This window comes from Camelina sativa, chromosome 5 (genome assembly GCF_000633955.1).
Source record: "Camelina sativa cultivar DH55 chromosome 5, Cs, whole genome shotgun sequence".
NCBI classification, from domain to species: domain Eukaryota; kingdom Viridiplantae; phylum Streptophyta; class Magnoliopsida; order Brassicales; family Brassicaceae; genus Camelina; species Camelina sativa.
In genome coordinates, this window is record NC_025689.1 from 7,713,359 (window position 1) to 7,735,515 (window position 22,157).

The 22,157-nt window shown below is 34.1% G+C and overlaps 5 protein-coding genes, 1 non-coding gene and 1 pseudogene across 7 annotated transcripts; 2 read left to right on the plus strand and 5 right to left on the minus strand.

Annotated features, from left to right (window-relative positions):
- On the minus strand, positions 6–4,031 carry LOC104786051 (UDP-N-acetylglucosamine diphosphorylase 2-like). Of its 2 annotated transcripts, none has more exons than XM_010511374.2 (15): positions 3,733–4,031; positions 3,513–3,567; positions 3,273–3,424; positions 2,585–2,624; positions 2,313–2,405; positions 2,113–2,225; positions 1,952–2,026; positions 1,797–1,836; positions 1,624–1,706; positions 1,453–1,530; positions 1,174–1,317; positions 927–994; positions 737–851; positions 473–629; positions 6–344 (listed from the first exon to the last, which is right to left on the minus strand). In XM_010511374.2, the coding sequence occupies exons 1-15, from the start codon at positions 3,931–3,933 to the stop codon at positions 247–249; spliced, it is 1,512 nt and encodes a 503-aa protein (XP_010509676.1). In that variant the 5' UTR covers positions 3,934–4,031; the 3' UTR covers positions 6–246. The 2 variants fall into 2 exon arrangements, with proteins under 2 accessions (XP_010509676.1, XP_010509675.1); XM_010511373.2 differs by having other exon boundaries at positions 2,113–2,228.
- Positions 10,409–12,161, minus strand: LOC104786052 (thioredoxin O1, mitochondrial). The gene is made up of 6 exons (XM_010511376.2): positions 11,778–12,161; positions 11,556–11,621; positions 11,388–11,438; positions 11,213–11,292; positions 10,842–10,886; positions 10,409–10,741 (listed from the first exon to the last, which is right to left on the minus strand). The coding sequence occupies exons 1-6, from the start codon at positions 12,028–12,030 to the stop codon at positions 10,643–10,645; spliced, it is 594 nt and encodes a 197-aa protein (XP_010509678.1). The 5' UTR covers positions 12,031–12,161; the 3' UTR covers positions 10,409–10,642.
- On the plus strand, positions 13,408–14,945 carry LOC104786053 (E3 ubiquitin-protein ligase ATL9-like). Its single transcript, XM_010511377.1, has one exon. It carries the CDS (start codon positions 13,557–13,559, stop codon positions 14,706–14,708), a length of 1,152 nt encoding a protein of 383 aa, XP_010509679.1. The 5' UTR covers positions 13,408–13,556; the 3' UTR covers positions 14,709–14,945.
- On the plus strand, positions 15,430–16,659 carry LOC104786054 (annotated as a pseudogene).
- On the minus strand, positions 16,638–16,721 carry TRNAL-CAA. The gene has a single exon. It is a non-coding gene; the product is annotated as a tRNA-Leu (tRNA).
- On the minus strand, positions 16,847–17,908 carry LOC104786055 (putative phosphatidylinositol N-acetylglucosaminyltransferase subunit C). The gene has a single exon (XM_010511378.1). It carries the CDS (start codon positions 17,801–17,803, stop codon positions 16,892–16,894), a length of 912 nt encoding a protein of 303 aa, XP_010509680.1. The 5' UTR covers positions 17,804–17,908; the 3' UTR covers positions 16,847–16,891.
- Positions 18,003–20,496, minus strand: LOC104786056 (translation initiation factor eIF-2B subunit epsilon-like). Its single transcript, XM_010511379.2, has one exon. It carries the CDS (start codon positions 20,377–20,379, stop codon positions 18,193–18,195), a length of 2,187 nt encoding a protein of 728 aa, XP_010509681.1. The 5' UTR covers positions 20,380–20,496; the 3' UTR covers positions 18,003–18,192.

Consider the following 22,157-nt stretch of genomic DNA (forward strand, 5'->3'; position numbering starts at 1 on the left):
AGACCTTTTTAACAACAAGATGTCTGGTAAATAATGAAACAATAATGACGAGTGACACTTTAAAGAGACCATTGTTACAATAATGACGAGTGACACTTTAGAGAGACTACTAATGACCACCTTCGCCAATTACAGTTCATATATAGAGACCCAAAACACCAATAAAAAAAAAGGAGAAACAAGCCAAAAGAAAAATATAGAAGATGGCCAAATTACAAGAATAAATAAGAGAAAGCAAGAAGAAGATTAGAGGGAGATCTCACATGGTGCGTGAAACGTTCTTCCCCGACAAATCGCTTCTAGATTTTCTCCCGCGTACGAGCACAATGGTGACACTTCCACACCTATTTGGTTTTAATTTGGTAGTTTCAATTTAGTTTGGTTTACTTGGTTACTTTACGTCTTTACCCACACCACGATTATTGTAGTAAAAAAAAGTCAAATGAATAGAAGAGTGGGATGTGCTCTTTACCAGTTGCATATAAAGGAACAGAATGTGTTAGAAATCCACCAGCTGCTATGACCCAACGTGTGTGCAGCCGTAAAACCAAGAGTTTCGCACTTTCCGGTGTGTCAAAATTCGACCCATTCGCGTTCTTCACTGGAGCAAACTCTTCCTCCCGTAATACCTGCAAAGACGAGAAAAGACCGCAGAAAAAAAAAATGTGATTTCTAATCATGTGAATCTCGTTTTTGATGTGTTTCAAACAATATAACAGTCTTAACAAAACAGTACCTCGAAAAGTGCAGTAGAAGGAGCATACGGAAAGCAATCGAATATGAACTGTTCTAGTTTCAGTCCCTCTGTGAAGCCATTTATAGACGGAATCTTCTTCTCCGCCAAATGGTAACTGCAAGAGTTTTGATATCAGTTACTGGAAATGTCAAAGGTTTTCATATTGTAGTATCAGTAAAAAGCATCTCACACGCTGTCTTTTTCCAGCCCATTCGCAACTTGATTAAGGAAATCCAAAGTGAACATGTGTAAGCACACCTGCAACATTTTGACGTACATTAGGAACTTAGGACACATAGCCACTTCCATAACAGCGCTCACTGTTCTTACAGGATTTTGAAATAACTAATGCCTAAGTTGCATAAAAGTGGAACAATAGCAGTAATGCCAGAAATAATGATCTTAGTATAACTTAAAAAGCCAGTAAAGAAGTTTACATTACTCCAGCAATATTGAAGACGTCCTGTTTGTCGATTAGTTGCAGAAGCCATAGATTGGTCAAGCTCTGTGTACTCTACTACAGTCAGAGGCCCACCTTTTCCCCTCCTTACAAATACTCCAACCTTTTCCTGTGGATATGCCTGTTTTCATAACAACAAGCTTCTCGGTCAAAACTTGACTGTGATTTGGCTCAGGAGAAATTAATTGCTGGAAAATGAAAAACTAATGACGATTAGCTTGTCGAACCAATTAATTAGAAAGTTCTCTGGATATACCTTGCGCACTACTTTTGCAGCAGAAGCTGCACCTTTGTCTATGAAGTATCCCAGAAAAGTAGGGTCAGCTACTCGAACCTGATTTCCAAGATTCTTGTTTATTGTTCTAATAGTTCGAGAAGAATTGAGAAAGTACACGAATAAAGACGTGAGAGCACTGAAAGAGCTAACCAGAACATTGTCAACACCATAGCAATCCACATACTTAATCCCCCTCGAAGCCATATCTTCTAACAACCTTGACGATTTGAGAGCTGAATAAACATATAAGAAGTTCTGATAAACAGAGAACGCTGAAAATAGTATTCCCTATAATCAGAGCAGAAGGACTAGAGAATATATACCTGCATAAACTCCCCCGTTCCCATCCGGGGCCTTGGCTAGCTAGTCACACAGAATGAAATTCATAAGGCAAGTCTTTTAAGTATAAAATGCAACTGACTATAAACCTAAAGAACCGGCGTCTAAGCTTATTTCAACTTGCTTTGAAGACACATACACTGAAAGGTGTCTCCATGATAAACTTGCCATCCTTCGAAATGCAAGGCAAGGTTCCTTGTTGGAAAAAGGTGACCTGCAGAGAGCAGGATCGATATTGGTCTTTGCACACAAGGAAGAAAGAAATAGAAATGCAAACGTTACAGCTAAGAACCCTCTTACTTGATCTGGCTCAAGGCCAAAATACTTGTGACTGTCGAAGAATTTCTGTGTTGGTTCATGAGTAAATGGGCTGGTCATTATATACCACTGTATTGTAACTGGGCGAGTTGAACCTGCTGCAGGAAAAACGTTATGTGAAACAAGGTATTAATAGTAGTATAGTTGTAAGGAAAAATAAAACGCAGAGTTGTGAACTTTACCCTCACTCATTGCCTGAGCAGCAAGTCTTTGGACACACAGTATCCTCTCAGCTTGAATCTGAAAAAGTGACTTCCCAGATGGCAGTCCGATATCTAAAATAATAAAACTAATCTAGTAAGGTAACAAAAGATAGAGGTAACAGTAAACATATAAATATTATAGAATATGTTGCATTTGCTAAAACAAGAGAATCTGAACTTGCAAAACGCAATATTCAACAATATAAAGAAGACGTATGGCAAAAATCGAGCTGAAAATGAGAACTACTTACTATAACACCCTTTCGGATCTGAACTTCCCAGTCTTGTCCCCTACAAAATTATTTTTGTAACCAGATCATTCCATGAGCATTTGCATGTTCATTCAATGAATGTACCAACAATCACTACAATGTGGATCAAAGAGCGAATCAAAATCTATACAAAAGTAGTAATTCCCCCTCTTTAATCTTGTTCAATTGGCCAACTATATTCATACAATTGCAGGTGACTACACTCCCATCAATACCAACAGAAAAATATTCTCAAGGTATTAAATGCTAAAGTAAATGAAAAGAAGATAACAAGATCCAATAAAGCATCTTTCAGGTCACGTGATAACCATTCTTTCTCATGATAAGGTGGTTCACAAGAAAGCACCGACGGGTTAGTTATTTAAAAAGTAGTCATGATTACTACTCATATAAAGCCTTTATGACCACACTAATCAAAATAATAGTACTACTACTTTTCAGAGACTTAGACAATAATTTAAGTAACAGAAATCTATAAATGCAATTATTAGAGTAGGTATCACGCATTATTCCAACAATCACACCACCCCAATTCCAACCATAATCCGAGAATCATTAAAAACCTTCTCAACAATCTTTTAGAACTATTCCAAGAAAAAGACCCCAAGAGCTGATCAGATCAATATGTTTTGTTTCCAAAGCAACGCAAGAATAATAAGTAAAGTACCTGTCCACCAGATAAAAGCACCACACCCAATTTGCCTTCGTAGATAGCTTTCAATCCCATTCTCCACCATTTTTCTCTGTCTTCCTTTGTTCTTTCTTCAACCGTTGACACACACTTCTCCGGCACCGGTTCTATTGCTGCCACTGGCAACCCTAAATAAGGTGAAATTAAAACAGAGTTCGATTAATTCTCTCTATCAAAGAAAAAAAATTGGTTTGAGGATCAATAGAGATGATGAACCTTGAGAGTGAAGTGAGCATCTGGTGATCCGATCTATTCTTGGAAGATCCAAATTCTGGAAGATGAGAGATAAACACATCACATTTAAACTAATCTAAATCAAATTCGAAATTGAGCCAACGATTCACAGTAATTTTCAGGATCTTCAGCTAATTTCGCTGAATTAGAAGAGTAAAAAATCAAAAATGAAACGAAGGAACTGTGTAATTATCTGATTCACCTCGATGTCTCTGAGGAGGAGATCTCGCTCTTCCGGTGAAAGTTCATCCCAGAGAGCGAAAACATCTTCCTGTCCGTAATCCTTGAGTCTCTCCACTAAAGCCTGGTGAGGTGACCCCGTCGTCAGAGAAGGAGGCGGCATCGTCGTGACAGCTGAAGTTCGAATTTCTTCTATCTCCGTCGCGGTTGGTTGTTCCTCCATCGTCTTCGTCTTTTTCAAAACCTTCAAACGTAAATCTCACTCCAAAATATTCAATCTACGCGTTGGTTAGTTTTATAGCACTGAGCCACTGAAGATGCGCGAGGGGAGAGAGAGACGGAGAAAGAAGACAAAGAACCAACGTAGTAGTATTGTAAATGACCATAATACCCTTCTTCCTGTCTCATTCATTCCAAATTTCCAAGGCCCAAGGTCCTCCTCCGACAGTTTGTTGGCCTAACCCTCTCTTTGACTCCGTAGGTTTCCAACTCCTTTGAAATTAACTTCCATACTAGGAGATACCCATGCTTTAAGCACAGATCAACATTTTAAAAAAAATTATAATATAATAATAAAAGTTATTGTTATTATTTTTAAAATGTTATTTTGTTTGAAATAATATTTATTTTTAATTGTTCTGTAAATTTATTAGTCTATTTGAATATTAAGTATTTTGGAATATTATAGTATTTTATTTTTGACGTATAGTATTACAGTTTTATATTGTTTGTTTGTTGTATTTGCTTCATTATTTTGTGAAATATAAAGTAGTAATTTTAATATTATAATTGTGGGAAAATAAAAATTATTAATTTATCATCTATATAAATTTAGTTTTACCAACCCGCCAATCTGGAAATTAAAACATACATTTTTCATAGATTGATTAATATATCTTCGTTTTTAAAAATTCAAATCAACATATGCAGAAAAAATTATGCACTTTATTAATCATAAGTATTATATGAAAATTCCAAATAATTTGTAAATAAAATAAAATAAAGATGATAGGAGAATCATAATTTGAAATCTTAACAAAATTTTTGAAATTTAGTTATTAAAAATAATTATATTGTATATTTGGATATAAAATCTTAGTTTTTACAATTCTGATTTGTTTATATATTTTAGAAAAAAAATATTTAGTAATTTCGTTCATAATTTATTAGAGAGAGAAAATATATTTTTTTTAGATTCTTTTATATTTGATATGTGAGTGTTTTTCTAATGGCAATTTAATGTAATATTTTACACATTTTAAGGTTAATTTCATATTTGTACTTCCCAATTAATATAGTAGGATAATCCTCTTAATTATCCCATAGTTTCCATCCTTTTCAGTTCCATCCTAGTTATTATTAATACAATAATTTTTATTTTTTAAAATATATTCTAAAGATTAAGTATGAAATTTATTTTTAAGATTCATATTCAAAACTTTACACAAACCAAAAAAAAAAAGAAAATCTCCTACGACTTGTTTTCTGATGTTTATATGAAAAAAAATCTCCTTATTCTTTTTTTGAAGGAGATATATTCAAGAAATCTTATATTTTTTGAACTAATCTTTTTTGTTTTTTCACTATGCAAAAATTTCATTTATCACTAATCCCTAACTCATCAATCTAAAGCCTACACCTATTTAGACTATACGATTGAGAATTCAAGAAAATGTTGTTAATTGTTAGGAAGAAGAAATATACTCAGGATCCCGTTCTGCCATATCTTATTTACACATCATTGGCTCTCTTATTCATCAAAATCCTACTACTGACCTGCCAAAATGGAATGAAAAAAATTAAAATGTGTTTTAACGGAGATTTTTTAAGCTTTCAATGAGCCGAAGAACTCGATTTCAACGTTGCTGTATTGGAACAAGGATTTTAAATTTTTTAAATTTTTTCTTTAAATCCTTTGTTATTCAAAATGTGATTTTAAAATCTCATTTCAAATCCTATGTTATTGAACTTGAAATTTATTTAAAATCATTCAAAATAACTTACAATCTCTTATTCAATCAAAGATTTAGAAAAGTCATATCAAATCCAATGTTATTCAAACTAAACATTTAAATTTCAAAATTTTAATAAAAGGTGACTTTGAGATATTTTTAGTGATTCTGGATACATTTCTAGTTGAAATTTATGAATGGAAAATCCTTGATAAATTAGCCTTTTATAATTATCAATTTTTTTTTGTTATATTTTGGCTCCGGTAAATCATATTTGGGTACAGTATAATTGATGTTAGTTATCACTGCTCCTTAGATGGCTTCACATGAACTCTTTAGAGCTTGGAGCACATCTGGTTCAGATGGAAATTAAGTTACATTAACATCTCTATAATAAGATTTTTGCACATATTATATAGAAAATTCGGCTTTATTTTCTCAAAAGTTTTTTTGGTCTAGTGGCGCTATGAGTGTTAGTGAAGCCTCACTCATTATGAGTTCGAACCGCCTCTGAATCTATGTGAACCCCATGATAATAAACTAATCCTCTATTGTTGATATTTTTTCACAAAAAGCCAAGAAAATAGTATTTTAGACCTTGGAAGGAAGGACGTAAATAACGTGTTGCAGTCCGGACATTGATTTGCGATCTTAGCTCGTTTCTATTCCTCTTAGCTATTTTCTTTGTCCGTATTGGCTAAAGAGCAAAGAAAATGTTAATATGATAACAAAGACTTCTCTAGAGCGTAATGTTTAGTGAAACGTTTATGGAAAAGCGATTAGGCGACAAGTAACATTCATCACTCCCCCTTTTGACCTAAACTCATCGTCTCTCATGAACCCACAATCCCATCTGTTTTGAGTTCCATTGGGTTTCTCAGACTCTCATAACATATTAACATGTGATTCCAATTTCATCCCCTCTCCACACTTTTGGTTTCCTAAAACTCCATTGTTCTTCAGATATTATTGTCTTCGTTTTAAATGCTACACGAATCTCTTATGTTCTTTAGTTTATGAGAATTTGATTACTTATATGTTGAACCATGTTGTTTTCCTTACTTAGAGTCAAAAATACAATCCATGGGTTTAGTGTGGTGGTGGAGCAGTGGAGAAGAACCCATGGGAGTTATGATATCAAATGCGTGACATGGGAACTGCTATGAGACCAAATGGGCGACAAAGAAACAAGAGCGTGTCAATACAATGATCAAACAGTTACTAAATCAAACAAAATACTATCAATTATCTTATGAACTATGAAGGGTGGTGAAAGATTACAAGAGTGTGTCAAGACAATGGTCTTCTCAATCTAAGCGCATCTAGAATATTGTTCAATAAACCTCTCTATGCAATCGACGAGGAGGTTTATTATACAAAATCACGTTCGTAAGAGAAACGTATATTGTTCAATACCCCTTTTTATTGGTTTTACAGGAAATTTCGTCTCATTGTTTTTAAAGATGCGAGTATATCAGGCCAAAACAAGGTGCCTATATGATACTTGAACAACTTCATTTTTGTTTCCACATAAATCGGAATTTAATTTTTATGCAAACTTTATAGCTATTTTAGGTTTCAAATGGCGATCATATGTAAAATTTGTATGTGTACAAACTATAGTCCTCGTGTACGTAAAGATAATTTCTTACATTTGCAAATTTAAATTATTTGCTAACCTCACAATCTCTTTGATATATATCACATTCACCAAAGTTTGCAACAACAAAAAAAAATGCTTAGCAAGACAAAATCAGTAGTTGTTCACTTACTACATTCTACGTATAACTTTCCACCCAAAAAAGTGAACGAAATCCAAGCACAGAGCTGTTTCAAGTTGCCGGAGGTGCAGAGGAAGAGAACTTTAAGACAGGTCAATGGGTATGAAGAAATTGTTTTTTTATGGTATTGTTCAAGTTCATATATATATATAAATGAATTTATAGGAATATGTAGAAATATTTAGATGAATAAATATAAAACACAAATACATATATAAATTCACATAAAAAAAAAAGAGAAAAAATCCAGGCTCCCACAGATTAATCCAGAATCCATCGAATTATTTACTTTGCCTACTTTAGTTAAAATCCAATAGAATTTGGGTTCTAGTAAGCGGATTTAGTTCGGATTTAGGCTCAGCTTGGTTTTCTTACCCACACGCATCTCTATTCGTGGCCAGTTGACCTTATTGTCGATAAGGCTAGTAAAATGAGGGATTAAGTATTACCTTAATTATTATAAGAATATTGAAAACAATTTAAATAACAAAGTAAAATTAAAAAGTAAAATTAAAAAGTAAAATTAAAAAGTAACATATACATCATGTTATTATATAAAGTTTGATGTCAAAGTTACTCATTAACAAAATCGTGACACGTGTCAAATATATTGATTAGATGTTGACACGTGTCAAAACTTTTTTTTTTATAACCGTAGTAGAACAGCTAATTATATTTACAGAACTTTACATGTTTATATTTTTAAAAAACTATTTTTTAAAATCAAAAAAGAATCAAAAAGGAAAACTAACAAAATAAATATATTTTCCATTTTATGCTAATTATATTATACATGTGTTCTCAATAAAATTTGACATGTGTAAATAAAAACTTAATTTATTAAGCATGTATATTAATCAATAAATAATGAATAACAAAGTTAAAAAGAATAACATAAGATATTTAACATAATTTTAGTTGGCTATAAATTGTATTTATCGTTGTAATATAAATTTTGATTGTAAGTAAGTACACAAAATCTTGAAAGAATAATGAACTTAAAAGAACAATTTTCAATACATGATGTGTATTTGTATAGTTTGTTACATGTTTTATTTTAAAATTTTTAATGCATGCGATAACATGAGAAACCTAAAAAAATAGAAAAATGAGTTTTTAGGAATGAATTTTTGGTTAATTTATTTTTGGATTTCCAAAATTTTTGTGGATGTTAACTGATTTTTTACTGATTATTTTATTGTTAAATTTAAAATACTTACCAATAAACATATTATCTCATATGATGCTCATACTATTTTTATTGTTAAAATTTTAACTCTAATCTATGAAGAAGTAAATTATGCTTTTACGATGAAATAGGTAGTTAAATGTGATTTACTAAACTGAATGTCTATCGATGAAATTTATTTTAGATTAAATAAATTTCAAATATCAATATGTATCATACTAACTCATTTAGGAATGAATCATTTAGGAATAAATCATTTAAGAATGAATCATTTTAAATAAATCATTTAAGAATATTAGTAATATTTTTTATGTATGATTTTATAATTTCAACACATATAATTTTCTAATGCATATGTTAAAACATAAGATAATTCGAAATAAATTATAATTTATAGGAATGAATTTTCAGTTATTTGATGAAAATGTCTCTATATCTTTACATGTATTTTTATTTTATAAATTTCACTCATTTAAATTTGATTATGTGAGGTAAAATTAATACTTATGAGATAACAACATAACAAATATATCTTAAATAATGTTGATTCAGTTTTTTTACGAATTCTATTTTGTTAATTTTTATTTGTATTTTTAATTCTTACCAATATATAGATTTGATATAATGTATTAATTGTGTTTGATAGAAAATATTTAGTTCTATGCATTAAGATGAAATGTATAATTAAACTTAAAATATGGTCTATTATGATAGTATAGCTATTTAAATGGTAATCCTTATCCTATAAGAGTTTTTGGGAAAAAACACAAAGATTAATAAAAAATATATATATTATGTCATTTATAAAACTTCAACAAATAGAAATATATACTGCACAGTTCAAATAGTCATAAATTGTTATATTAGTAAAAATTGTACATAGAAATTTAAGAAAATATTATAAAATAGAATAAAAAAGTCTTAAAACTCTTGTATAATGGAATTGGAAGAGTATTAAAATGAGATAAGAGAGGTTCATATTCAATATTTAAATATTACAAGATAAAATTTAAAAATATGTGTATTACTACTTAATTATTCTCAATAATTTTCTTAAAATTTTTACACGCGGGTCTTCAGATCAAATAGTTGTTCAGTTGATTCCACTGTTTTTCTTACACGTTTATTACTCTACACCTATTTTAGCCATGGCAGAGGAGTCAAAGTTTTAAAGTCAGGGGTGTCGATTGTCGATTTTATTGTATATATTGAAAACTTTGTCAAATTTATTAGGATATAGTGATATACAAAGCTTTCATATATTTGTCAATTCTTTGATAAAAGTTATCACTTCTCTCACTCAAAACTCTGTTTATTAATCTTTCTTTTAACAACAAACTAGGTAACAACCCGCACATAGTGCGGATAAATCAATACAAATAAAATTATTATTTGGTATTTGATATTTGTTTGTGTAAAATAAAATATGTAAATAAATTTTTTGTTTTATTCAAATTTACGTTTATTTTATATAAACATATGTTTCACCCGTGAGATATTGAAAGTAAATAATAATTTTAACACGGTCAAAAAATTTGTATGAAATTTATTTTAATTTTTAAAAGAAATTAATTTGTTGTTTTTTTAAGAAGTATAATATAGTTTCAAATTAAATGACTACAAATAGTTTAATTTATTTAATATATTTTTATTTAAGTTTGTAATGACATATATGTAATTAGGATTAATTAATAGTGTTTATTTGATAAAATGTGCGACGACACATCAACATTCTTTTAAGAGTGTTTCTCTATTAATATATAGGGGATAAATCTCTTTTAATACTAAAAGGCAACGGATTCAGCAATTATTATTTAAAAGAGATCATATTTTGCAAGCATTCTCCACCCTCAGTTCCTTGGTTAACTATTATGAACCATCCAACCATATTTGGAGAAAGCTACATAGGCCTGGTTCTTGTAAAAGGAAGAAATAAATGTTTAACCTTGATTTGATAGCACAGTCTCAGACTATCTTGCAAAGTTTTCAACACCTTCTTTACTAGAACAGTTACTTGTAGAGCTGTTCCATGAGATTCTTCAGCTTCGTCACATCTGCACCCACAATCTCCCCTTTCTTCGAGCCTCCTTTGAAGAAATGCAGTGTTGGCTGCATCATAAATGTTCACAAGATTGTTTCAACATGAGTCATTCCTGCTGATTGTATTATGTAGAATTATGTTTTGGAAAGAAATGGTAACGAAGCTCACCACAGCTGTGATATTCAACTTGCTGATAGTCTTTGAAATCCCACCCTATAGATATATATATATATATATATATGCAAGAAATGATATCTTTGTTAATTAAGTTTAACTGGACATTCATGAGAACAGAAGATTGATCAAAGAGCAGTGAAAAGATGCTTGAATATTTATTGTATATTTCAGCTATCTTTACACATTATCTATCTTAGCATACAGAAGTAGGTATAAGTACATTGAAACAGAGTGTGGCAAGTCCGGTTCTATACAGAACACCAAATAGTCTCATTCTTTGGTTCAAGCTCATAACACTATGGGAAGGTTTTTATTCACAGAAACCCAAGGAAAATAGACAAAAGCAGAACAAATCAACATACCTCATCAATGTCGACTTTATACGTAGTTACATCGGGGTATTGTTTACTAAGCTCCACGACTACAGGAGAGATAAACCTGCCTGAAGTAATATGGAACACAAACTAATAAGGGCACTCACAAAAACAAAATATCTATACAGAACAAAAACTCTCACATTCTGAAGAAACAACATACATGGTCCACACCAAGCTGCAGTGAAATAGAAGATGGATGGCAGAGATCCATCTGAACACAGATAAACATCAAGAGACAACATAAGCAGAGATTCATACTAAGTCACATTCACTTAGTGTGAAGTAAGAAGTGAATAAATGGTTAAAACGCATCCGATCATGTTTTTACCTTGAGCTTTGCTCATTGCACTGGTGAACTCTTCCTCTGATTTCACCATAACAACACCTTTCTCACCTAACATCAAAATTGCAAAATCAGATTCATTTCTGAGAATTCCCAATTTCAATACTTTTTACTCTGATCCGTCTCGTTTTTTAACCTAGATAATATACTCAAGATTGCAAATTCCAATGTTTACGCAAATACACAAGAACCTGCAGAACCAATTACCTCCAGCTTCTGAACAGAGGCTTCGCCGGTGGAGAAGAGAAGTGTTGGAGGAGTTTAAATCGATGGATCGGCCAGTGTTGGAGGCAGTAAACAACGAGTTTCTAGCCATCAGCGACGACATCGAGTTTGGCGCCAACATAAGAGGTCGGGCGGAACTGGAAAAAGTGGATAATCGCGAAGATGGTGTCGAGGACCGGAGAGTGGAGAACCGGCGGTGAAAAACCCGACGGACGATCGACCAATTTCCCTTCATATTTCCCTCGTTGCTGATTTAGGGGTTTTCGAAATCCCGATTGTAAAAGGTTTGGTATGGTCAAGGTCCCGTAGTCGGAGAAGGTGAAAGAAAATTTGGAAAATAGAATTTGCAAAATGATCTTCATAAAAGTAATGATTTCTAAATCAATCCCGAATAAAAGGATGTTATTAATTTATACCAAACACGACGGCGTCTGGACTTAAGCGGATGACTAAGATTTTGAATAATGTATTAATTTATTTATTGTCTAATGAAATTTGTTTGGCTCATTGTGTTTTGGGTTTGAAGTGACTCCTCCAAGTAATGATTGGATCTTGTCAACTTGTGTGTATTATTGAACACTCCATGTTTCGTTAATGTTTTTGGATGAAACCTGCACGAGTTAACTAACATCAAATTTTTAAGCTATATTTAATTTTGTATTATCTAAGTCAATGATGATGGTCGTGAATTACATAGGCTGATTGGATTGTAATGGTATATAGAAAGTTTATAGTTGTCACGATGTCAATTGATAAACACTTACTTTTGTTTTGGATATACCCAAAAAAAAATAATTAGATTCCTACAGTACTTGAAATTATTAGATTTATATATGGTCCGATATATAATACTCGCTAGTGGACTCATACTGTATATGGCTCGAGATTAAGTATTACTATATACGTTTTTATCATATATGAATTGTCCGAGGTTAATGTTGGATGCCTATTCTATACTGAGATGTCAATTTTGGTGATTAAGTAATTATGTAGTAGCTAGCTAGTAGTAACACAATCGAAATATAATACATCCACTTAAGTTATTTCTATTCAACATTCTTTACACGTAAACAATTTTTATCCCCTTATTTATCTTTTAATACAAAGAGAAGTAAAAAAGATTAGCTAACCACAGAAACTTAAAATATATATAATAACTTGTGATGATTCTGCATTAGAATATCTTGCACTCTATTATGATACAGGTGAATCATGCATCTATTGTAGTTTTCCACTAAGAATATACATCTCTCTAAATTTCTCTCTCTATAATAAGATGGAAGTAAAGTAAACCATTAACTTTGTTTCATTTATACAAGATTTCAAGTTATAGATAAGAAAAAGATATATCACCAATTAATTATTTTCATGAAAATATCTTTTGTTAATAAGAATAATTTAAATCATTGAGATTTTCTATTAATTTCGAAAAAGATTGTCACCACTAATTGCAGACGTGAAAATGTTTCATCTTTAGAAGTGGTGTACTGATAATCTTTTTCCAAGCTGTAAAAGTACAAAAAGGACACACTAGACTTCTTCAAAGTCAAAGGTGTGAATAGATCAAATCAAATAAAATTGCCTTTTACTAATAAAAATACAATAAGCAAGTGTTATGATCCACAGTAACGCAACGACTCTTTACACCCCCGTGGGTTTCCACAAACCCAGACGTTGACTCTCTCTAACCACCTTTATATTTTCACACCAAACAAAACCTCTTCTTCTCCTTCACTTACATACGATGATCGATATCATCATATGGCGATCCTCGACACAAACTCCAGCCTTTGGATCCCACGTTGCAACCTTGTCTTGCTTCTCATCTTCTTTCTCTTGCTTCAGTCCGTTCCTTACGGATCGGGTCAGACCACACCACCCGCAACTCAAACGAAAGCCAACGATCCTGTTGTGATAGTGATCACGATTCTGTTCATCGTGATCTTTGTCATGGTCTTTGGCTCCATCTTCTGTCGTCGTAGCAACGCGCGGTTTTACTCACGTCCTTCGGTTTTCCAATCCACCGACGCAAACGCCGAGGCCCGCGTTGTCAGGATCACTAGGTCGACGGCGCGTGGACTCGACGCGGAGGCTATAGAATCTTTCCCGACGTTTCTTTACTCGGAGGTGAAGGCGGTGCGGATCGGGAAAGGTGGTGCCGAGTGTGCGGTTTGTCTCTGCGAATTCGAAGACGACGAAACGCTGCGTATGATGCCTCCTTGTTGCCACGTGTTTCACACCGATTGCGTCGACGTCTGGCTCTCCGATCATTCCACGTGTCCTCTCTGTAGAGCGGATCTTTTCCTCGACCAAACGGGTGACGACGAGAGTGCTAGTAGTAGTGAGAGCTACATGGTTTCGGATCCGGGTACGGCTTCGGATCCGGTTACGGATCCTGACAGAGGAAGCGGGGTTTTGGAATCTTCGGACGCGTATTTGCTGGATGGTGTGACGTGGACCAATAGTAACACAACGCCTCGGTCAAAGTCAACGGGATTGTCTAGCTGGCGTATAACCGGTATTTTATTCCCGAGATCTCACTCGACCGGGCATTCGTTGGTTCAGCCGGTCGGGAATTTAGACCGGTTTACGTTGAGGTTACCGGATGATGTGAGACGCCAGCTGATGAAGACATCGAGGACGACGATGGGACACGTGACGTTATTACCTCAGGCGAGGTGTTCACGGAGTGGTTACCGAAGCGGTAGCGTCGGGAGCGGTAGAAGCGTCTTCTCGTACGGACGGAAGAATTATAATAATGGTCGACGGCTGCATTCGTTGTCTTTCTCATTCTCTTTTCGGAGTGGTTCTGTCCGGTCAGCTTGCTCCGGAGATGGGCCTAAGAATCTTCCGACAGCGATTGAACCTGGTGAACGGTCTTTCGAACGCCTCCGACCAGATGAACGAGTGTAAATAATTGTTTTTTTTAATTTTATCTTTCTACAATTTGTTTTCGCGATTTGATGTTGTTGTTATGCATGCCTCTCATTTGCTTTTTTTGACTTTTGAGCATGATGACCAACAAAAATGACAATTATTTTTTGTCAAAAAAAGAATTGTTTAATGGTTTCAGGGAGAAAAAAACTGTATGTGTGAGATTGTGAATCTTTGAAATATATGTACCAGATGGGTTTTACACAACTGTTTAAAGGTTTCATGAGATTTATCATTTATCCATTAACTGATAGCAAGTGACTGGTGAACAGAACTAAAAGGTATCTCGCATAGTTACTTTTGCTAGATAATCACGTCATCTTCCGCTTGTTTTTGTGACATTTGAGTAGATCGTCCACTATGTAATATAAACACCTATACAATACCAATAAAAAATGTGGTTTAGTTTCTCTTGGAATAATGTTGTGGTGCAGTCTTCCACGTTTGTGAAATTAGAGTCTTTCTTTCCTTGGATCATATTTGCAATTTTGGCATTATACTGAATATAATTTGAGAATTTACTAAAGATTTTTGGAAATCAACAAACTGGTCAACACACATGCTTTATGCGTTAAGCATATCTATTATATACCTATTTATGAAGATTCTTATTTTGAATTTGGTTATGGCAAGCTAATTATTGTATCAACCTTTTTGATATTAAATGTTTGATATATAAAAAAAAGGCCTAGAAAAGACATCAAAACCAAAAGTATACAAAATGGCCTAGATAAGATTTGAGAGTTTATCAGAATTGTCTAGTTTCGTTCTTAGTTTATCAGAACGTCTTATAAAAACCACTAAGACAACTAATTGTATACTTTTGTTCATGAAAATCATATGTTATTTCTTGAGAGAAAAATAAGAGTGTTGCTCCAGTACGTAACGGGCGAATCATCAGATTACGCAATGGCGCAGCCTGGCGGAACCGAGACAAAAGCAAGCGACCTAGCCATCATAGTTATCACGCTTATGTTATTCGCCATCTTCGTCGTCGGTTTGGCTTCGGTTTGCTTTCGTTGGACTTCTCGCCAATTTCACTCTGCACAATCCATCATCAACCCGTTCACAGACTCCTCCGATGATGAATCCCGTATGAGTATTACGGCGGCGCGTGGGCTTGACGAGGCTATCATCAACTCGTTCCCAACGTTTCTCTACTCTGAGGTGAAGGAGCGTAGGATCGGGATAGGTGGAGTCGAGTGTGCGGTGTGTCTCTGTGAGTTTGAAGACGACGAAACGCTGCGTTTGATACCTAGTTGTTGTCACGTGTTTCATGCTGATTGCGTAAATGCTTGGCTCTCTGATCACTCCACGTGTCCGCTTTGTCGTGTGGATCTTTTCTTCCAACCGGGTGAGAGGAGCGTCTTGATTCCGGATCCAAATTCGGATCCTATCAATCAATTGGATGGTGTGACGTGGACCAATGTAAACAGAGCGTATCGGTCATGGTCAACGAGGTTGTCACAGTGTCGCGTCTCTCAGATATTACTCTCGAGATCGCATTCGACCGGACATTCTGTGGTTCAACCGGTAAATAATTTAGACCGGTTTACGCTCCGCAACTGACGAAGAAGAGGGTGGACCATGTGGCGTTGGTGTTACCTCAAGAGAGGAGCTCGCGGCAGGGATACAGAAGCAGAAGTGCCGGAAGCGAGAGGAGCATCTTCTCGTACCAACGGAATAATTACAACAATAATCGTCGGCCGCTGCGTTCAGTGAGTTTCTCCTTCGCTGATTGTGCATGGTCCACCTCCGGTAGTAAAGATGCGGTGGCTCCGTCCAAGAATTTACCAGATGATCGAGTGTAATGCAAATTTTTCTTGTGTGTATTTTGTCAACATAGTTTTGCGTTTTGAACATGACCTTTTTTTAATAAAAAAATATAGCATATAATTGAAAAACAATTGTCAGAAGTGGGATTTGAACCCACGCCCTCTTACGAAGACCAGAACTTGAGTCTGGCGCCTTAGACCACTCGGCCATCCTGACTTTGTTGACAAGTTGACTACGATATGTAAGATCATGAGACTTGTTATGATTGTTAAATTAACATCACCATCACAAAATCTAACATCAGACTATAGAGATACTCAAAACAAAATAAGAGAGGCAAGTCTAGTAAAATATTAAATATATCCAGAGAGTAAATCACTAATCAATCAATCTGTAATGTCGAAACAAAGCTTGGCTTCATCCCAAGGACCATTAATCTCAAACTTATACTCTTGCATCCTAATGAGCCAATAAGGACACACAACATTGACAAGAAGCACAAGAAGAAGAAAGACAAGGAAGAAGAGTGTATGCAGAGCAAAAATAGAGTAAAGCGTCAAACCCATGAGAGCAAAGGAGAAGACAAGATGCAACCCAAATGAGAATTTCTTGATACAGTAAGCAACGAGAGGAGCAAATAGGAAGACTTGGAGTGAGAAAAGCATCACAGCAAAGACATGGAGCCTAGAAGGAAGACGTGAAGCAACAAAGACTGAAGCAACGATTGAAGCATTGACAGATATGCAGCTCGTTAGATTCGGTGTATTGAGTGCTCCAGGAGCTCTAATGGTGGAGCCAGAGTAATCATGCAAGAAGAGGTGAAGCAGGAGGAGTGAAACCGTGACTGCCCATATCGAATCTGAGCTGATAGATCGCGTGAGCGTCTGGTAAATAGGAGCTAAGATGTAAAGCCCCGTGGTGAAGAAAGAGATGTTGACGAGGTAACGCAAGAGAAGACTCAAAGACAACATTTTTTCTTCGGTTAAGAGGAGAATTAAGAACCCAGATGCTAAAAGTGAGAGATCAAGTAGCAAAAGCGAGTTCTCGTCCAAAGATGATTCAAGAGTGTGAACCCAAACCAAGACTACAAGCGCAACGATGCAAAGGTATTGAGAGATTGAGACTGAGTCTTTCATCACCTTGAGCAAATCACGCCTCACTACGTTTGCGTTCATCACCATTTCTTCTAGGAACGATTCGTCGGTGTAGTTGTCGTCGTATCCGATTTGCATCCCTCCGTAAGCTACTTTTCTCCATTTGGGTCTCGGAATTGAGTCTCCTGCGAGATTCTTCTCCATTTGGGAGGTTCTGGTTTCTTGGATCCAAAAATTAGGGTTCTTAAGTAACCTTTGATCAAGCCCTGATTCGTCTAAAGATGGAAGATTCAATCGAGGGGAAGAGAACGCGTCGTAGGAACAAGGGGAAGATCTAGTGAAATTGTAAATTTGTAATGCTATTATTTGTAAATAAGAGAAAGTAGAGGGACTAATTGGAAAATAAAATAAAACACACAATTCTTGCAAAAAAAACTCGATGGTTTACAAAAAAAGTAAACAAAAAAGATTATTGATGATGATAGAAGAAACAAGAGTATTTCTTAAAAGTAAAATGATCAATCAAAATATGTGAGGCAATCAACCGCATAATGAGATTCCATTTGCGAGCCATCGAACCCATGTTTACCAGTTCAGTCATCTTCTTCTTCGTCTTCATCATCTTCATCTTCCTCCTCAGATGCTTCTTTAAGCCACTGAATGAATGTATCGCATTGTTTAAGATATACTTTGTCAGCTTCATCCGCGCCTGCTTTCTCTTCAGCCCATCTCAAGATGGCATCTTCTTGCAACACGTCTTTGTCATATAGAAGATGCAGGATTTGTGTAAACAAAGGGCCCAACTCTTTGGGAGATTCCTGACACATCTCTTCAAACTTCATAATCACTTCTATCTGTTCATCAATTTTCTTCACATAGAACCCGAGAAGCTCCTTCCATTTTGTAATGATACTCGCGGCGTTTTTATACAACTCACTTGCAGAGTTGTGTGGAGTATCAACTGCCAGTTTCATCATCGAGTAGAATGTTGCTCCTGCACAATCTGCAGATTCCATGTTGTACGACAACCGTAGCCCGTTAATCTCCAGAGTTACAAGGTCCACTTTGATATTCTCTTCAACAGCCCTTAAGACTGTACCTTCAACCTCTTTCTCAAAGTAATCATAGTCATCATTGGGATCATTCATATCAGTGTTGATACTATCAGCATCAGATTTCAACTCTCCAGAAGTTGGGACAACACTTTCATCATCGGTGTCATCATCGTCTATTGCCTGAGTAATCTCCGCAAGTTTATCCTCGGGGATTGGTGCAACTGAATGCTTCCACTCCTCATCATGAGCCCCTTCACATACTTCCCATATGTAACCTGCTCCATCAGGACCAAGCTCAGATGCTTTGGACTCCATTTGCAAATTTAGGCCTGACAATTGATCTGCAGTCGCGCTGCTACTATCAGCATATTCCAGCTCATCATCGCTGTCTTCTGTCGTTGGCTGTTGAAGCAGTGAAACCTTGGAGTACGCAGGCACAACAAAGTCCCGCCCAACAACAACATTAAAAGACAAAACAACACCAGGCTGCAGAACAGCTCCTGCTCTGATTTTCACCCCATCACAGACGATAGCATTCCTTATCTCACACCCATCTTCAATCGTCACATTGTTCCATATGTACGAGCCTTCTATCACGACATTTGATCCAATACAACATCCATTCCCAATAACCGAGTTCAAGATTTTATCCCCATCACCAATTTTAGTGCCATATCCAATGACAGAAGAAGCTCCAACATCAGCAGATCGTGACAGAACAGCATCACAAGCCCGGTATATCCCTTGTCTCCCGAGCCTTAAAGGGCGGTTTCCACTAAAATTTATATCTGGTACATAAGGATACGTCCACCTCTGAATTATATCTTTACTAACCGTGTCATAGCTTCGGAAATTATCAATCCTAGCAGCATAGCTCGAATGAATCTCATGAGTGAAAATCTTGTAACCCATAATATCATCAACAAGCACACCTTTGACAAAATGACGACGAAGATGTTGATAATCAAAGTTATCCTCAAAAAGACTAAGCACCTCAGGGGAACATATGTCAATGTAACAATCCTGCATATCATTACACACTAACACAGAAGGATTACTTTCCAACAACGACTTATCTAAGCAAACTGACCCACTTGGATGATCAATCTTATCCTCCTCGTAATGAAGAAGCTGCTTTGTCAAAGGATCTACAGCAATGAAAAGCTGATCCGTTCCTAATCTTGACTGATGAGTAAGTGACGAAGATTTAGACTGCTTAATAACCATAGTCATGATAGCTTTCTCATCCTTCTTCTTCCTATCTCTATGTTCTTGAATCAAATCAGCCAGCGGCATATTACTCACAGTATCACCACTAACGAGAACGAAATCACCTTGAATCTGAGACGTCTCGGTCTGTTGTTCATACATGTAACGCAAAGCATCTCCAGCACTGATGGATTTGTGAGACTCGATCGTTCTCACAACCAAGTTTGGGTGAGAGTACCACTCAGATTTCTCAAGATACTCGATAATCTGAGTCGAATGAGCACAGCAGAACACGAATACTTCTTCTATCCCAGCGTATTCGAGCCATGCCAATGTGTAATCAATCATCGGGACATTCACTATTGGTAACAGTACCTTTGGGCGTTCTAGGGTTACGGGACGGAATTTTGTGGCGAAGCTATCGGCGAGTAGAATTGCTTGCAACCGTTGACGACTTTGTTCCTCCGCATCCTCTGAAACCCTAGCGCCGCCGCCGCCTTTCTTCTGAGCACCCATATCTCCTCCGTCTCTCTCACTGATCAAATTTGATTTTGATTTCACGAAGAAAGAATCTAAAACCCTGAGTAATATAAACTGAAGTTGACAAATTGAGAAATTGACAAATCTCACTGATCAAATTATTTCACGAAGAAAGATATTTATTTTTATAAACATAATAGTACGGCTAATTATATTTACATAAAATTTTATATTTTTATATTTTTAAAATTTTTATTTTTTAAATTAAAAAAAAGGAAAACTAACAAAATTAATATATTTTTATTGTATATTATTTATATTATATGTGTTTTTAATAAAATTTAACATATGTAAGAAAATAATAATTTATTAAGCATGTATATTAAGTAATAAATAATGAATAACAATAGTTAAAAAAATAACAAAAATTATTTAACATAGTTTAAGACGGATATAAATTGCAGTTATCGTTGTAATATAGTTATTTTTTGTAAGTAAGTACACAAAATCTTGAAAGAATAATAAATTTAAAAATAAAAAAGTTCAATACATGATGTGTATTAGGATAGTTTTACATGTTTTATTTTAAAGATTTTAATGCGTGTAGTAATAGGAGAAACCTGGAAAAAAAATATAGAAAAAATGAGTTTGTAGGAATCAATTTTTGGTTAATTGATGAAAATTGACAAAAGTATTACTTATGAAACTATGACATATAAAAGAATAATATTTAGGATATTTTTGAATTTCCAAAATTTTGTGGATGTTAACTGATTATTTTTATTGTTAAATTTAAAATACTAACCAATTATTATCTCATATGATGCTCATATAATGTTTGTTATTAAAATTTTAACTCTAATCTATGAAAATTATAGTTTTACGATGAAATAGATAGTTAAATGTGATTACTAAACTAAATGTCTAACAATGAAATTTATTTTAGATTACAAAATTTCAAATATTAATATGTATCATTTTTAAAAATTTCATTTAAGAATATTAGTAATTTTTTTATGTTTGATTTTATAATTTCAACACATGTATTTTTGTAATACATATGTTAAAACAGAAGATAATTTGAAATAAATTATAATTTATAGGAATGAATCTTCAGTTATTTGATGGGAATGTCTCTATATCTTTATATATGTTTTTATTTTATAAATTTCACTCATTTAAAATTGATTATGACATGAGGTAAAATTAGTACTTATGAGATAACAACATAACAAATATCTTAAATAATGTTAATTCAGGTTTTTTTGTGAATTATATTTTGTTAATTTTTATTTGTATTTTTAATTCTTACTAAAATATAGATTGATATGATGTATTAATTGTGTTTGATATAAAATTATTTAGTTCTATGCATTAAGATGAAATGTGTAACTAAACTTAAAATCTGGTTTATTATGATGGTATAGTATTTTTTTTAACCGACTTCTTTATTACGATAAATTATGATGGTACTACTCCCTGTACTATAAAAGTTTTTGGGTAAAAGCACAAAGATAAAACGCCTAATCGGAGCCTAGACGGTATCTGGGCAGTGACCTAGCGCCTAGGACGCTTAATCGGAGCCTAAACGGTTTTAAGACGGTTTAGGCGTTTACAACATAAAATATTATATAATTATGTACAAATATATGTTAAAAAAAAAATTATAAATTATAAACAAAAGTAAGAAAATACATTTATTTAAGTTATATTAACAACATATAAACATTTATAATTACATATACAGATATAAAACTTATTAATTTAAATATATGTAATTAAAAAATAAAAAAGGAATATTAAAATTAAATTAA